The sequence below is a fragment of the Macaca nemestrina genome, chromosome 2 (assembly GCF_043159975.1).
Source record: "Macaca nemestrina isolate mMacNem1 chromosome 2, mMacNem.hap1, whole genome shotgun sequence".
NCBI classification, from domain to species: domain Eukaryota; kingdom Metazoa; phylum Chordata; class Mammalia; order Primates; family Cercopithecidae; genus Macaca; species Macaca nemestrina.
Genome location: NC_092126.1, coordinates 114,379,108 through 114,397,610, shown reverse-complemented (window position 1 = coordinate 114,397,610; position 18,503 = coordinate 114,379,108). Strand labels below are relative to the sequence as shown.

Here is an 18,503-nt window from a genome sequence, read left to right as displayed (position 1 = left end):
GTATAGGACCTCTTCAAGGAGAACTACAAACCACTGCTTAAGGAAATCAGAGAGGATACAAATGGAACAATATGCCATGCTCATGGATAGGAAGAATCAATACTGTGAAAATGGCCACACTGCCCAAAGTAATTTATAGATTCAGTTCTATTCCCATAAACCTATTATTGACATTCTTCACAGAATTAGAAGAAACTATTTTAAAATTCCTGTGAAACAAAAAAGAGCCCAAATAGCCAAGACAAACCTAAGGAAAAAGAACAAAGCCGTAGGCATCACTACCCAACTTCAAACTATACTACAAGGCTCAAGTAACCAAAACAGCATGGTACTGGTACAAAAACAGGCAAACAGACTGATGGAACAGAACAGAAACCTCAAAAATAAGACTGAACATCCATAGCCATCTGATATTTGACAAACCTGACAAAAACAAGCAATGGGGAAAGGATTCCCTATTTAATAAATGGTGCTGGGAGAACTGGCTAGCCATATGCAGAAAATTGAAACTGGACCCTCACATCTTACACAAAAATTAACTCAAGATGGATTAAAGACTTAATTGCAAAACCCAACACTATAAAAACCCTAGAAGAAAACCTAGGCAATATCATTCAGGACATAGACACAGGCAAAGATTTCATGACAAAAATGCCAAAAGCAACTGCAACAAAAGCAAAAACTGACAAATGGGATCTAATTAAAGAGCTTCAGCACAGCAAAAGAAACTATCACCAGAGTGAACAGGCAACCTATAGAACGGGAGACAGAATCTATAAGGAAGTTAAACAAATTTACAAGAAAAAAACAACCAACCACACTAAAAAGTGGGCAAATGACATGAACAGACATTTCCCAAAAGGAGACATACACGGAGCCAACAACACAAACTGGGACCTGTCAGGGGGATGGTGGGAGAGAAAGGATCAAGAAGAATACCTGCTTGCTTGCTTTCTTTCTTTATGGCAAGATGGCAGAATAGGAACAGCTTCGGTCTGCAGCTTCTAGCGACATCAATGCAAAAGGCAGGAGATTTCAACATTTCCAACTGAGGTACACAGCTCATCTCACTGGTTAAACAGTGGGTGCATCCCACAGAGGGTGAGCTGAAGCAGGGTAGCGTGTCACCTCACTCAGGAAGAGCAAGAGGTCAGGGAATTCCCTCTCCTAGCCAAGGGTAGCCATGAGGGACTGTGCCTTGAGGAACAGTGCACTCCGGCCCAGATACTACACTTTTCCCACGGTCCTTGCAATCCACATACCAGAAGATTCCCTCGGGTACCTATGCCACCAGGGACCTGTGTTTCAAGCACAAAACTAGGTGGCCATTTGAGCAGACACTGAGCTAGCTGCAGCGTATTTTTTTCATACTCCAGTGGCGCCTGGAACGCCAGCAAGACAGAACCGTTCACTACTCTGGAAAGGGGGCTGAAGCCAGAGAACCGAGGGTCCACCTCGGTGGATCTCACCCCCATGGAGCCAAGAAAGCTAAGATCCACTGTCTTGAAATTCTTGCTGCCAGCACACCAGTCTGAAGTTGACCTGGGACACTTGAGCTTGGTGTGAGGAGGGGCATCTACCATCACTGAGGCTTGAGCATGCGGTTTTCCCCTCACAGTGTAAACAAAGTCATCAGGAAGTTCCCCACTGCAGTTCACCAAAGCCACTGTAGCCAGACTGCCTCTCAGGATTCCTCCTCTCTGGGCAGGGCATCTCTAGAAGAAAGGCAGCAGCCCCAGTCAGGGGCTTATAGATCTAACTCCAATCTCTCTGGGACTGAGCACCTGGGGGAAGGGGCAGCTGTGGGTATTGCATCAGCAGACTCAAATGTTCCAGCCTGTCAGTTCTGAAGAGAGCAGCAAATCTCCCAGCATATTGCTCAAGCTCTGCCAAGGGATGGACTGCCTCCTCAGGTGGGTCCCTGACCCCGTGCCTCCTGACTGGGAGACACCTCCCAACAGGGAGCGACAGACACCTCATACAGGAGAGCTCCGGCTGGCATATGGTGGGTGCCCCTCTAGGACAAAGTTTCCAGAGGAAGGAACAGGCAGCAATCTTTGCTGTTCTGCAGCCTCCACTGGTGATACCCAGGCAAACAGGGACAGGGTCTGGAGTGGACCTCCTGCAAACTCCAGTAAACATGCAGCAGAGGGGCCTAACCATTAGAAGGAAAACTAACAAACAGAAAGGAATAGCACCAACATTAACAAAAAGGAGGTCCACACAGAAACCCCATCCAAAGGTCACCAACATCAAACACCAAAGGTAAATAAATCCACAAAGACAAGGAAAAACCAGAGCAAAAAGGCTGAAAATTCCAAAAATCAGAATGTCTATTCTCCTCCAAAGGATCCCAACTCCTCGGCACCAAGGGAACAAAACTGGATGGAGAATGAGTTTGACAAATTGACAGAAGTAGGCTTCAGAAGGTGGGTAATAACAAACTCCTCCGAGCTAAAGGAGCATGTTCTAACCTAATGCAAGGAAGCTAAGAACCTTGAAAAAAGGTTAGAAGAATTGCTAACCAGAATGACCAGTTTAAAGAAGAACATAAATGACCTCATGGAACTAAAAAACACAGCACAAGAACTTCGTGAAGCATACACATATATCAACAGCCGAACTGATCAAGCGGAAGAAAGGATATCAGAGATTGAAGATCAACTTAATGAAATAAAGTGAGAAGATAAGAGAAAAAAGAATGAAAATAAAAGAACAAAGCCTCCAAGAAATATGGGACTATGTGAAAAGACCAAACCTTCATTTGATTGGTGTACCTGAAAGTGATGGGGAGAATGGAATCAAGTTGGAAAACACTCTTCAGGATATTATCCAGGAGAACTTTTCCCCAACCTAGCAAGACAGGCCAACATTCAAATTCAGAAAATACAGAGACCACACACCACAAAGATACTCCTCAAGAAGACTAACCCCAAGACACATAATTATCAGATTTACCAAAGTTGAAATGCAGGAAAAAAAACGTAAGAGCAGTCAGAGAGAAAGATCGGGTTACCCACAAAGGGAAGCCTATCAGACTAACAGCGGATCTCTCTGCAGAAACCATACAAGCCAGAAGAGAGTTGCAGGGGTCGGTGGCAATATTCAACATTCTTAAAGAAAAGAATGTGCAACCCAGATTTTCACATCCAGCCAAACTAAGCTTCATAAGTGAAAGAGAAATAAAATCTTTTACAGACAAGCAACTGCTGAGAGATTTTTGTCACCACCAGGCCTGCCTTAGAAGAGCTCCTGAAGGAAGCACTAAATATGGAAAGGAAAAACTGGTACCAGTCACTGCAAGAACATAACAAATTGTAAAGACCATCGACGATATGAAGAAACTGCATCAAGTAACAGGCAAAATAACCAGCTAGCATCATAATGACAGGATCAAATTCACACATAACAACATTCACCTTAAATGTAAATGGGCAAAAATGCCCCAATTAAAAGACAGACTGGCAAACTGGACAAAGAGTCAAGATCCATCAGTGTGCTGTATTTAGGAGATCCATCTCAGGTGCAAAGACACAATAGGCTCAAAATAAAGGGATGGAGGAATATTTACTAAGCAAATGGAAAGCAAAAAAAAGCAGGAGTTGCAATCCTAGTCTCTGATAAAACAGACTTTAAACCAACAAAGATCAAAAGAGACAAAGAAGGTCATTACATAATCGTAAAGAGATCAATGCAACAAGAAGAGCTAACTATCCTAAATATATATGCACCCAATACAGAAGCACCCAGATTCATAAAGCAAGTTCTTAGAGACCTACAAAGAGACTTAGAATCCCACACAGTAATAGTGGGAGACTTTAACATCCCACTGTCCATAACAGACAGATCAACGAGACAGAAAATTAACAAGGATATTCAGGACTAGAACTCAGCTCTGGACCAAGAGGACCTAACAGACATCTACAGAACTCTCCATCCCAAATCAACAGAATATACGTTTCTCTCAGCACCACATCACACTTATTCTGAAATCGACCACATAATTGGAAGTAAAACACTCCACAGCAAATGCAAAAGAACAGAAATCATAACAGTCTCTCAGACCACAGTGCAATCAAATTGGAACTCAGGATTGAGAAACTCACTCACAACCACACAACTACATGGAAACTGAACAATCTGCTCCTGAATGACTACTGGGTAAGTAATGAAATGAAGGCAGAAATAAAGATGTTCTTTGAAACCAGAGAACAAAGGCACAATATACCAGAATCTCTGGGACACACTAAAAGCTGTGTGTAGAGGGAAATTTACAGCACTAAATGCCCAGAGAGAAAGCAGGAAAGATCTAAAATCGACACCCTAACATCAAAATTAAAGGAACTACAGAAGCAAGAGCAAACAAATTCAAAAGCTAGCAGAAGACAAGAAATAACTAAGATCAGAGCAGAAATGAAGGAGAAAGAGACACGAAAACCCCTTCAAAAAATCAATGGATCCAGAAACTGGTTTTTTGAAAAGATTAACAAAACAGGTAGACTGCTAGCCAGACTAATAAAGAAGAAAAGAGAGAAGAATCAAGCAGACACAATAAAGAGTGATAAAGGGGGTATCACCACTGATCACACAGAAATACAAACTACCATCAGAGAATACTATGAACACCTCTATGCAAATAAACTAGACAATCTAGAAGAAACTAATAAATTCCTGGACACATACACCCTTCCACCACTAAACCAGGAAGAAGTCAAATCCCTGAATAGACCAATAACAAGTTCTGAAATGGAGGCAGTAATTAATAGCCTACCAACCAATAAAAGCCCAGGACCAGACAGATTCTCAGCCAAATTCTATCAGGGATACAAAGAGGAGCTGGTGCCTTTCCTTCTAAAACCATTCCAAAAAACTGAAAAAGAGTGACTCCTCCCTAACTCATTTTATGAGGCCAGCATCATCCTGATACCAAAACCTGGCAGAGACACACAAAAAAGAGAAAACTTCAGGCCAATATACCTGATAAACTTCGATGTGAAAATCCTCAATAAAATACTGGCAAACCAAATCTAGCAGCACATCAAAAAGCTTATCGATCATGATCAAGTCGGCTTCATCCCTGGGATGCAAGCTTGGTTCAACATACACAAATCAATAAACGTAATTCATCCCATAAACAGAACCAATGATAAAAACCACATGATTATCTCAATAGAGGCAGAAAAGGTGTCCAATAAAATTCTACACCCCTTCATGCTAAAAACACTCAATAAACTATATTGATTGAAAGTATCTCAAAATAATAAGAGCTATTTATGAGCCCACAGTCAATGTCATACTGAACGGGCAAAAGCTGAAAGCATTCCTCTTGAAAACTGGCACAAGACAAGGATGCCCTCTCTCACCACTCCTACTCAACATAGTATTGGAAGTTCTGGCCAGGGCAATCAAGCAAGAGAAACAAATAAAGGATATTCTGATGGAAAGAGAGGAAGTCAAATTGTCTCTGTTTGCAGATTACATGACGGTATATTTAGAAGACCCCATTGTGTCAGCCCAAAATCTCCTTAACCTGATAAGCAACTTCAGCAAACTCTCAGGACACATAATCAATGTGTAAAAATCACAAGTATTCCTATACACCAATAATAGACAAACAGACAAATCATGAGTGAACTCCCATTCAGAATTGCTAAAAGAGAATAGAATACCTAGGAATACAACTTACAAGGGATGTGAAGGACCTCTTCAAGAAGAACTACAAACCACTGCTCAAGGAGATCAGACAGGACACAAACAAATGGAAAAACATTCCATGCTCATGGATAGGAAGAATCAACATCATGAAAATGGCCATACTGCCCTAAGTAATTTATAGATTCAATGCTATCCCCATCAAGCTACCACTGACTGTCTTCACAGTTTAGGAAAAAAGTACTTTAAATTTAATATGGAACCAAAAAAGAGCCTGTATAGCAAGCTGGAGACATTACATTACCTGACTTCAAACTGTGCTACAAGTCTACATTAACCAAAACAGCAAGGTACTAGTACAAAAACAGATATATAGACCAATGGAACAAAACAGAGGCCTCAGAATTAACACCACATGTCTACAATCATCTGATCTTTGACAAACCTGACTAAAACAAGCAATGGGGAAAGGATTCCCTACTTAATAAATGGTGTTGGGAAGACTGGCTAGCCATATGCAGAAAACTGAAGCTGGATCCCTTCCTTACAGAACCTTATACAAATATTCACTCAAGATGGATTAAAGACTTAAACCTAAGACCTAAAACCATAAAAACCCTAGAAGAAAACCTAGGCAATACCATTCAGGTCAGAGGCATGGGCAAAGACTTCATGACTAAAACACCAAAAGCAATGGCAACAAAAGCCAAAACTGACAAATGGCATCTAATCAAACTGAAAAGCTTCTGCACAGCAAAAGAAACTACCATCAGAGTGAACAGGCAACCTACAGAATGGGAGAAAATGTTTGCAATCTCTCCATCTGACAAAGGGCTAATATCCAGAATCTACAAAGATTAAACAAATTTACAAGAAGCCCATCAAAAAGTGGGCAAAGTATATGAACAGACACTTCGCAAAAGAAGACATTTATTGGCCAATAAACATATGAAAAAAAGCTCATCATCACTGATTATTAGAGAAATGCAAATAAAAACCACAATGAGATACTGTTTCATGCCAGTTAGAATGGTGATCATTAAAAAGTCAGGAAACAACAGATGCTGGAGAAGATGTGGAGAAATAGGAACACTTTTACATTGTTTGTGGGAGTGTAAATTAGTTCAACCATTGTGGAAGACAGTGCAGCGATTCCTCAAGGATCTAGAACCAGAAATATAATTTGAACCAGCAATCCCTTGGGTATATACTCAAGAGATTATAAACCATTCTACTATAGAGACAAATGCACACGTATGTTTATTGCAGCACTGCTCACAACAGCAAAAACTTGGAACCAACTAACCAACCCAAATGCCCATCAATGATAGACCTGATAAAGAAAATGTGGCACATACACACCATGGAATACTATGCAGCCATAAAAAAGGGATGAGTTCATGTCCTTTGCAGGGACATGGATGAAGCTGGAAGCCATAATTCTCAGCAAACTAACATAGGAACAGAAGACCAAACACCACATGTTCTCAATCTAAAGTGAGAGTTAAACAATGAGAACACATGGACATGAAGAGGAAAACATCACACACTGGGGCCTGTCAGGCGGTGGGGAGATAGGGGAGGGATAGCATTAGGAGAAATACCTAATGTAGATGATGGGTTGATGGTGCAAACCACCATGGCACATGTATACCTATGTAACAAACCTGCGCATTCTGCACACGTATCCCAGAACTTAAAGTATAACCAAAAAAAAATTAAAAAAAAAAAATCTTTGTATCCCCTTACCTCCCTCAGCACGCACATGGGCACACAGTTTATGATGGCCTGCATACTGCCATTGCAATGCTCAGGCCTGAATAAATATAATTTCCTTAAAAAAAAAAGAAAAAAGAATAACTAATGAATGCTGGGCTTAATACCTAGGTGATGGGTTGATCTGTGCAGCAAACCACCATGGTACACATTTACCTATGTAACAAACCTGCACATTCTGGAACCCTATACCCTGGAAGTTAAAATAAAAGTTGAAGGAAAAAAACTTTTTCAAACTTAAAAAAAAAAAAAAGGAAAAATAAAGGTAACTAAGCATTTCATATGGATGTTGAAATAAAAACTAAGATTACTTTTTTATGTGATTCATTTCTGATGTTTTTTGTTTGAAGCTTTTATCCCAACTGATAAAAAAAATTAAAATTTCCTTTAATAGAAGAAGTGGTAGAAACTAGACCTTTAACATTACTGGAGGAATACTTTGAAAATAAATCACTTAGCAGTCAGAATAACAATTTGGAATTGTGACCAAATAGTCAAAAACAGCTGGGAGACCTAGAATTCAACAGAACATTGTTTTAACACTTAAGAGTTGTGTGACCTAACAGAAGGGAAGAATATATAAGAATAAAGCTTAATTAACCAACTATGTAAACAGAACCAATCATTATTCATAGTTCCCTTAAAAGTAATTAATATTTGCTAAACTTAAAAGATTTGCATGCTATAAAAAAAAATCAAAAACAAAAACCTGACAACTTTAATTCCCACAACAAATGTTTTATTGTTCATGACACAATTTACATATTTTATATTGTGCATCTACTAACAAGTTTTTGTAGTTATATTCTTAATACTGCTGTCTTTTAACTCTTAGACTAAAATTGTTTATACACTATCTTTACAGTATTCAAATATTCTGTATATGTGTATATATTTGCCCTTGCCTGTGAATTGTGTACTTTTGTATGCTTTCTTGTTGCTGTGTAGCATCATTTTGTTTCAACTCAAAGAACTCCTTTTAGCATTTTTTTATAAGGCAGGTCTAGTGGTGATGAACTCCCTCAGCTTTTGTTTATCTGGGAAAGCCTTTCTCTCTACTTCATTTCTGAAGGACAGTTTTGCTGGGTACTGGTTGACAGTTTTTTTGTTTCCTTCAGTATTTTAAATATATCCTCCTGTTCCCTTCTGGTCTATAAGGTTTTGGCTGAGAAATCTGCTAACAGCAGATTTATGGAAGTTCTCTTATATAAGACAAGTCCTTTTCATCTTGCTACTTTCAAAATTCTCTTTGACGTTTGGCAATTTGACCACAATGCGTCTCAGCATGGATTCCTCTTAAAGGGTTGTTTGGACTTCAAGGATCAATGTTCATTTCCCTCCCCAGATCTGGGAAGTTTTCAGCCACTGTAAGTTTCCTGCTCATTTCTCTTCCTGCTCTCCCTCTTCCTCTCTCTCTTGCCCTCCTTCTGATAATCCCATATTGAGCATATTGGTTTGCTTGATGGTGTCCTTTTAGTTTCTTAGGATTTCTTCACTCTTTCTCCTTTTTGATTCTCTGAATGAATCATTTCAAATGACCTATCTTCCAGTTGACTCGCTCCTCTATTTGATCAAGAATGCTGTTGAAGTTCTCTATAGAATTTTTGTATTGTTTATTGTATTCTTCAGCTCCAGAATTTCTGTTTGGTTCTTTGCTTTCTTATGGTTTCTATCTCTTTGTTGGTATTCTCATGATTTTCACTTTTCATTTTCCTCATTTAATTTAGTTGTCTATCTGTGTCCTCTTGTAACTCATTTAGTTAAGTAATCTTTAAGACTATTATTTTGAGTTGTCTTGTAGGCAATTTATAGAACTCCTTTTCTTTAGGATCTGTTATTGAATATTTATTTTGTTCCTTTGATTGTGTCATGTATTCCTGATTCTTCATCTTCCTTGCAGCTTTGCAACCACTCCTCCCAGTCTTTATGGACTGACTTCAATAGACAAAGACCCTCAACCAATCAGCTCAACCAGATTCTGGGAACCTCTCAAATCTATTCTATGAATGTACGCACTTCATTCCACCATCCATCCTGAGAGTCTCAGGGTTGTGTGCCTTCTCCCAATCTCACAAAGAAACGATGGCCACAGTAAGAGGCCCATCTCTTTTCCCTAGGGCAGTACTCTAAAATTCCAGGATGCATGCTTCATTCTTCTCATTCCCTTCTGAAGCAGAAGATTCACAGATATGCACCTTCTCCCAACCCTGCAGAGCTCTACTGGCCACAGTTGCCTGCCCTCCACTTTTCTCTAAAGTGAGGCACTGAAATGATGGGCTACTGCTCCCACTCCTCTCCCTCCCTCCTACAGAAATCTGAGGGTTGTGCACTTTTTCCAATCTTGCAGAGACAAGCAAGCTGCAGTGAGCATCTCACTCCCTTTCTTTGTTCTTAGCTTCCCCCGCAGGTTTAAATTATGCTGGCTACTCCAGCACTCTGGATGAGGTGGGATAGAAAGAGGTCATTCAAGCAGCACCCACAAATGCTAGAGATGTTTGTTGTACAGTCCACTTGTTCTTTGCCCCACTGGAGGAGTCACAGTCTGGGACAAATTCTCTCTTAACCAGCTGGGAGAAGGGACTGACAAAGCTAAGAGTGAAATTGCTCTTCTTAGCCATTTCAATGTGTCTCCTCTCTGTTTTGTGCTCCTCTGGAGTACTGCAACTTCTTCACTGGATACTGGACCTCTTATAAAGGTATTTTTCTTGGTATACCATTGTTAAATCTGTGTTTCTGTAGGGGGATGAGAGCTGAAACTTCTTATTCTGCCAAATTGCTGATGTCATGAAAGACTACTACTTTCTGGTTGGGTTCTATTCCACTACAACATAGTAAAATGAAAAATTCTCTGGAGAAAAAGGCCAAAGTAAACATGAATCTCTCCTTGTGCACATCCCTTCCATCAAAGATCACAGCCCCTCAAGATTGGTCTTGCCCAACCAATTGTTCTCCAGTGCCTGTAGACAATTGTTTTTTAATATTTTCTCCAGATTTTAGAATTTTTATTCTGCACCACCAACTTATTGGACATTTGGATATGGAAGTAAATTCTAAATAGCTTTCTAAGATTTACATCCCACTTCCAGCAAATATGGCTTCTCTGTGTGTAATTTTATGTACAGCCACAACACTTCTACTTTCCTGAAGCAAACTGAATCCAGGTGGGGATTCTTCTGCTAGCAAAGTGTTCCCCAATGTCCTTTGTAACTATTATAAATGGGACATATGACTCATGAACTTAGGGTAAGTTCCTTATCATCAGAAAGTGTATTATTTTGCTGGTATTTTCTAAGGCACTCTATTTCAGAATCCCTAGATACTATCTATATCTCCTTTTCTCACCTTGGTCCCTCATAGCTTCTGCCCACTTTCAGCTCTGATCAGCCTCATTACTGATAAATCAAGGATATTATTTCTGAATTTTGTGATAAGCCATTCACATTCAGAAAATGTTTTTAAGCACTTTCCAAAATATATGCTTTGCTAATCCCAAGTCGAAACACTCTCTTTTCCTTTTCTCACACTTCTATCCAGGCTCGATACTTCTGATAGTCCTTACTTATAAACTTGAGATGGCAGATTATTTGCCGCAAAGGTTCATAAACATGAGATGTATAAGTTGTTTTTCTTTTTTATGTCCTTATGGCTTTACATGTTTTGTAAAAGGAGAAGGAGAAGAATAAGAAGTATGCTAGTTGTGGATTCATATCAGAATCTTCCAAGTTATATTCTTACTATTTCCCCAACACAAATTTTATATTGGAAGGCATACAAGACAATTAATAATAACTATCATCTCCAAATCTATTCTTCTAAGTACTAATCATGAGGCTAAAATCCACAAGCTGTGTTTTGCAGTCTCCATTGCCAGCTGGGAGCATTAGAAAGATACTGGGGAAAAGAAGGTAAAGAAGTGTGTTTCCTGCTGTTCCTGTAAACAAGTTCTTTCAGTGAAAATCGGTTCCAGCCTCCAGTTGCTTTTGGCATTCCCCAAAACAGCCTCATTACCACCTTCTTTACACATACCAACAGTAGCTATTTGATATTTCCTCCTCAAATTTCTGAGCTCCAGTGTCTCTAGATCTAATTTCTGTGTTCCTGGGTTTCGGTATCCCCAACCCACTATCTTTTGTATCCCCACCATTAATGTGTAGGCCGCTTTATGCAGTTATAATCTATGGGTTACATCAGGATTTCCTCTTTTGTTCTTTCACTCTTCAAACGTGTGTAAATAATTTCCCACATTAAATTCCACCTCATAAAGTGACTCATGTTTCTATTTTCCTGAATGAACCCTAACTGACCAGAAGGTTACTCTGATGCTTACTCACCCTCCAATCAAGAACAGTATTTCTACTTTAGGAAGCTACCTTGGTTACAAATTATATAGTACCTACATTTTATGTTTTAAAATAATAAATTTTGAAAAATAAAATCAAAACTATAATACTTACTATTTTTAAAAACAGAACATGATAAAGAATTTTTTGAAAACTCATTCATATTCCCAACATGCAAAAACAAGTGGTAACACTTTGATATATTTATTTCTTGTCTCTTTTTAGGGAGATTGCTTTGTTTTTAAAATTTGTGATAAACCGTTTTGTATATTGTCTTCTTATGGTTAAGGTATACCTTTAAACTTTTTCAATTTCAACTTGCAAATAAAAAATTTTAAAAGTCTCTTTCACTTTGTAAAAACAAAATGACATATTTTTCTTTAACTCCTACCCTATGAATGACTATGCTCAAAATAGTACTTAATTTTTTAAAACATACTGCATGCCTAATTTATTTTATAAAATTCACAGCTAACGTCACTTCTTTCGTATACAAGAAAACAGATTAAAGTTGTCTGTATTTTAAGAAAACATTATTCCCTTAGAATTACATGATAAAGCATGTACATTTTTGCCAGGAAAACATGTCAATGGTATATTTTATACTATGAACCAAAAAGAAAAACAATCCTCCTCTATAGCCTATAAAAATTGTAAATAAATTTAGTAAGGCCAATTACTCACCCCCTATTACTGACAATTGCCTTTTTCAAGTGAATGTAATTTGCAGGAAAGATCCCCTGTAAAAGAGAAAATATTTCCCATTAGAAAAAATAAACTGTGATTAACATTCATATATACAAAAATAGCAATCAGATCTCAGCACAGAAACACAGTAGATCTCCTGCTATAGCAACCACTTTGCACATTAAGTATGCAGAGCTGTACAAAGTATATTAGGTAGGAATTTCATGGCCATATGCAATCAAAATCTATCCTCAGGAGACAACCATGATCTTTAGCACTGCAAAAATAAAACTTTAAATTTTAATTTTAAAAGAGTTATAGATTAGAGATGGTCCATCAATTCACTCTCCAGATATAGTATTATGTACAAAACTTGTCACATATCTCCAAAACTAGTATCATCATCTAACCAACAACTTACATATTATCTAGCTCTGAGCTGGAAAAGCAATCATCAGATTCTAGCTAACATTAATGTTCACAGGAGTGAATCAACTCGAGAACTTCTAAAATATGTCTTCTTTTACTCTTTCCAAAACTGTTTCTACTTTGTTATTTACCATAATTTGATTCCAATCCCTAAAGAATAAGTAGCGTATTTAAAAAAAAAAAAACACGTCAGTTTTCCAATCAATGTTTCACCCCATCTCCTGAAGTATAAAATGCTCTTCAAATAAAACATGAATGGCTTACAGGTTTGGTGGCTCATGCTTGTAATCCCAGTGCTTTAGGAGGCTGAGGTGGGAGGACTGCTAAAGGTCAGGAGTCCATGACTACTCTGGGCAACATAGGGAGACCCTGTCTCTACAAACAATTAAAAAGTTAGCCAGGTGTGATGGTGCACACCTGTACTCCTAGCTACTTGGGAGGCTGAGGTGCACACCTGTAGTCCTAGCTACTTGGGAGGATGACTTGAGCCCAGAAGTTGGGGCTATAGTGAGCTATCATAGCACCACTGTACTCCAGCCTATGTGACAGAGCAAGAACCTGTCTTAAACACACACACACACACACACACACACACGTCCTAAATATTTTTTATACTCTGTGGCCCACACTACCACCAATAATCATCCCAATGAAGGCTATAAGCAATTAGACTACAGTAATAAATTCTGTGTGTTGGCTCATAATAAAAGAGCATATGCTAACGTAAAATCCTAATATGGGAGAATAGAGGGACTTAAAAAAGGATTTAAAATGCAACCGCATGTAACCATAGCTAAATGATGACTATTGTTTATCTGTTTTTAAAAAAAGGAATTGATAGTAAAAAGCTTTAAAATATACATGCTCAGCATACACTTCTGAGAAGATGAAAGAAACATACATTTCAGTATTCCTCCAAATAAACACCTAATGCATACCTAAAAACTCTGGAATATATATACATACATAACCAAAATAAAAATATTCTGAAAGGTAGAGAGAAGAAGGCAGACCAACTAGGGATTGTGGGAGACACAAAAAAACATAGTGGTGAATTCCCTAGTTTATCTTTTTGCATATATATCAGGCTATTTGAAAGTGAAGAAGTTGGAAACCTGGAAGCATCAACAGGTACAGACAGAAAGAAACTCCAACAAAAACTTGCTCTCTCTAGCCAAAGAACCAGGAAAAGGTCATCCTATTAAGACAGAAAACTTTTAAACAATAACCACTATACTGCTGTCAAACAGCACCCCTTTCTGCCCCCAACTCCAAAAAACTGTGACCTAATCCCCACCCACACAAGCAAGGTCAATTGGAGATACTAGACTTTCACCATCATCAGGCAGTAACGAAGCACTCAGACCCATACTGGGGTAGCATAAGAGGTGGCTGGCTGTTTGGGGACCCGAAAACCTTCTCCAGTAGCTAGTAACAAGCTCCCACCACACAGTGGCAGTGGAGATTGCCTGGATTATCTGGATTTACACCCCTAACCAGCATTAATAGGACTCCCTCCATCAGCCTTCTCTGGTGGTATCAGAACTGCCCCACGGGACAGTTGGACTGAAAAAGTACATGAAGAAATAATGGTATACTAGTGAGGATGTGATGCAACCTCATTCATTGCTGGTAGGAATACAAAATGGTATGGTCACTTTAAAAGACACTCTGGCAGTTTCATACAAAACTAAACATAGCCTTACCATATGATCCAGTAATTACACTCCTAAGTATTTACTCAAATGAGTTGAAAATTTGATGTCCATACAAAAAAACTGCATACAAAAGCTTATAGCATTTTTCTTCATAAATGCCAAGACTTGGAAGCAACTACGATGTCCTTCAACAGGTGAATGGATAAGCAAACTGTAGCACATCCATACAATGAAATATGATTCAGCAATAAAAAGAAATGAGCTATAAAGCCACAAAAACATAGGGAAAACATTAACTGCATATTGCTAAGTGAAAGAAATCAATCTGAAAGGCTACATACTGTATGACTCCACCTATATGATATTCTAGAAAAAGCAAAACCATAGAGACAGTAAAAAAAACAGTTGTTGCCAAGGTTCCTAGGGGAAGTGGGAAAGGATGAACAGGTGGCACACAAGGGCATTGTTAGGGCAGTGAAACTATTCTGCATGGTACTGTAACGACAGCTACATAACACGATGCATTTGGTAAAACCCTTAGGACTGTACAACACAAAGAGTAAACCCTAATGTAAATAATAATATTAATAGTGTATCAATAGGTTCATCCATTATAACAAATGTTCCACACTAATGCAGGATGTTAATAATAGGAAAACTGAAGTGGGGGGTGGAGAGGAAAAGCCTGTACTTTCTGCACAGTATTTCTGGAAACCTAAAACTCTTTAAAAAATAAAGTCTAATTTGAAATGTAAAATTTTAAAAATGACACAAAACTTCCAAATTTGGAAAAAGACATAAAGGTACACATTCAAGAAGTTGAATGAATCCCAAGCAGGAAGAAAACCAAGGAAATACACAACAAGTTACAACATAGTCATTATGGAATACTATGGGCAAAGAAAAAATTGACAAGAGAGAAACAACATTTTACCTATAGTGAAAAAAATTATATTAATTTTTCATCGAAACCATAAAAGATAGCAGCACCAGTCACAATAGCCAAAAGCTGTTTACAACCCAAATGTCCATCAACTGATAAATAAATGAGCTGTTCATATTATTGAATGGTATATATCCAGCCGGGCACGGTGGCTCACGCCTGTAATCTCAGCACTTTGGGAGGCCAATGCAGGCAGATCACCTGAGGTCAGGAGTTTGAGACCAGCTTTGCCAGCATGGCAAAATCCTGTCTTTACTAAAAATACAAAAATTAGCTGGGCATGGTGGCGGGTGCCTATAATCCTAGCTACTCAGGAGGCTGAGACAGGAGAATCGCTTGAACTCAGGAGGTGGAGGTTGCAGTAAGGTGAGATGGTGCCACTGCACTCCAGCCTGGGAGACAGAGCGAGACTCCATCTCAAAAATAAAAAAAAAAGAATGGTGTATAATTGCAGTGAAACATTATTCAGTCATAAAAAGGAATGTACATGAACTCAGAAAACAATATACTGAATGAAAGAAGACAGATGCAAAAGACACCTATTACCTAATTTCATGTACACGAAATATTCAGAATAGGCAAATACACAGAGACAGAAAGAAGTCAAATGGTTGTCAGGAGCAGGAGGATGAAAAAACGTGACTGCTTAAGGGGCTTGGAAGTTTCTGTTTGTGGAAATGAAAACGTTTTGGAGCATAATAACGGTGATGTTTGTAAAACATTATGAATGTACTAAACGTCACTCATGGTAAATGTTACATGTATTTTACATTCTAGATTTTTGAAAAATACGTATAAAATATTTAAAATACAAATTCCTATAATTTTCACTGAAAATATAGAAGACAGAAGGAAGTGGCACATTTGTCAAATGCTGAAAGGAAAGCATTGTCAATCTAGAATCTTATACCTACCAAAAATACATTTCAGGCATGGAAGAGAAATCAAAACATTTTCAGATGAAGGAAAATGAAAATAATTTGTCACCAACAGAAATACCCTAAAAATAAAGGTGAAAGAAAATTCTCTAAGCAGAAAGAAAATGATAAAACAAAAAACCATGGAACTACACTAAGAAGAAAAAAATGTAAGCAAATCCATGGGTAAATATAATAGACTTTCATTTTTCTCTTGAATTTTCTTAATTAGATTTGATGGTTGAAGCAAAAACTATAGTACTAACTTATATGATTCTTAGTTTATGTAGAAAAATAACTGATACAATTATATTATCAAAGAGGTAAAGTGAAATAAAAGAAGATAACGTTTCTATAATTTACTCCATTGGAAAAAAATGACAACAACAGCTGACTATAAGTTCTGCATATATGATATAAGCCTAGGGGTAACTACTAAAAGAGCTCTACAAAGGGATATATTCAAAAACACTATATATCTAGACATGTGTACATGTGAAAATGGAATTCTTTTCAAAATTTCAATTAAACCACAAGAAGGCAGGACAAAGAAAAGAGAAAAATAAAAAATTATTTTATAGAGAAAACGGGAACAGAACATAACAAAATAAAATGGCAGACTTAAATCCTAATACATCAATAATTACACTAAATGTAAATTATATAAATGCACTCAAAGACAGAGACAGGCAGAGTATACAGGTAGATATGACCAACCTATAAGGAGTCCACAAAATAACTCATTCTAAATACAGTGATACAAGCTAGCTGAGTGTAAAAGGACAGGAGGATATGTTATACAAAAATTAATCAAAAGAAAGCAGTAGTTAATATCAGATAAAGTGGACTCCAAAGCAAAAAAGAAAAAATTACAAAACACAAAAAGATACCTTATTTAATGACACAGGATTAACCACCAAGACGTACCAATTATCAATGTGTATGCACCAAACAAAAGCTACAAAATATATGAAGTAACACTGACAGGAATAAAAATAGGTAAACCCACAATTACAGAGAGGTATAGAACTAGACAGAAAATCAGCAATGATAAAGAAAAACTCAACAACACTAACAACCAACAGGATCTAGCAACAGTCATTGAATAGCCACCTAACAAAAGCAAAATATACTTTCACTTCAAGTGTGTACACCAAGGACATACACCAAGAGGACATACACCAAGAAAGATCATATCTTGGGGGAAAAAAAACATAAGATTAAAAGAAATGAAATCGTACATGGAATATTTTCTCCAACCACAATGCATTGAAACTAAAAATTGGTAACAAAAAAAAATTTCTAAACGTTTAGAAACAAAACAATATACTCTAAGTAATCCATGCAAAAAGAAATTCTCAAGGCAAATAAAAAATTATACCAAACTGAATGAAAATGACAATACAATATAACAGAATTTATGGAACACACATAAAGCAGTGCTGAAAGGAAATTTTATGACAGCTAAATACACATATTATTAAAGAAGAAAAGTTTCAAATCAATAATCTAAGCTCCCATCTCAAGAAATTAGAAAAAATAGAGAAATATAAAACTGAAGCAAGCAGAAAGAAGGAATACAATGTAGAAATCAATAAATTGAAAACAGAAAAGAAACAGAGAAAATCAATGAAATATAAAGCTGGTACTGGACAATATATATATAATCAATTGATTTCCAGTCAGGCAAAGAAGAAAATAGAGAAGATGCAAATTATCAGTATCAGGAAAGAAACAGGGTATCATTACAGATCCCACAGATATCAAAATGTTTATTTTTAAAATACTATAAAAATCTCCACACACATCAATGTGACAACTTACAGGAAATAGACCAATTCCTTGAAAAACACCAACTACCACAACTCACTCAATCTAAAACAGATAATTTGAACGTCCTATATACTATTAAGAAATTTTAATTTATATTTTGAAAACTCCTAAAAACTCTGCAGCCCCAGATGGCTTCACTGCTAAATTCTACCAAATGACTGCAGAAGAATTAGCTCTAATTCTACCAAATCTCTACCATAGAATAACAGAAGAGGGCCAGGCACAGTGGCTCACACCTGTAATCCCAGAACTTTCAGAGGCAGAGGCA

The 18,503-nt window shown here is 37.5% G+C and overlaps 1 protein-coding gene across 11 annotated transcripts in view; it reads right to left on the bottom strand.

Annotated features, from left to right (window-relative positions):
- Positions 1-18,503, bottom strand: part of LOC105480503 (dedicator of cytokinesis 3) — a 647,888-nt gene that overhangs the window by 448,005 nt on the left and 181,380 nt on the right. For all 11 annotated transcript variants that reach the window (XM_071091780.1, XM_071091778.1, XM_071091779.1 and 8 more), the window contains exon 4: positions 12,453-12,508. In XM_071091780.1, coding sequence (XP_070947881.1) covers positions 12,453-12,508 — 56 coding nt within the window. The remainder of the gene's footprint in view (positions 1-12,452; positions 12,509-18,503) is intronic.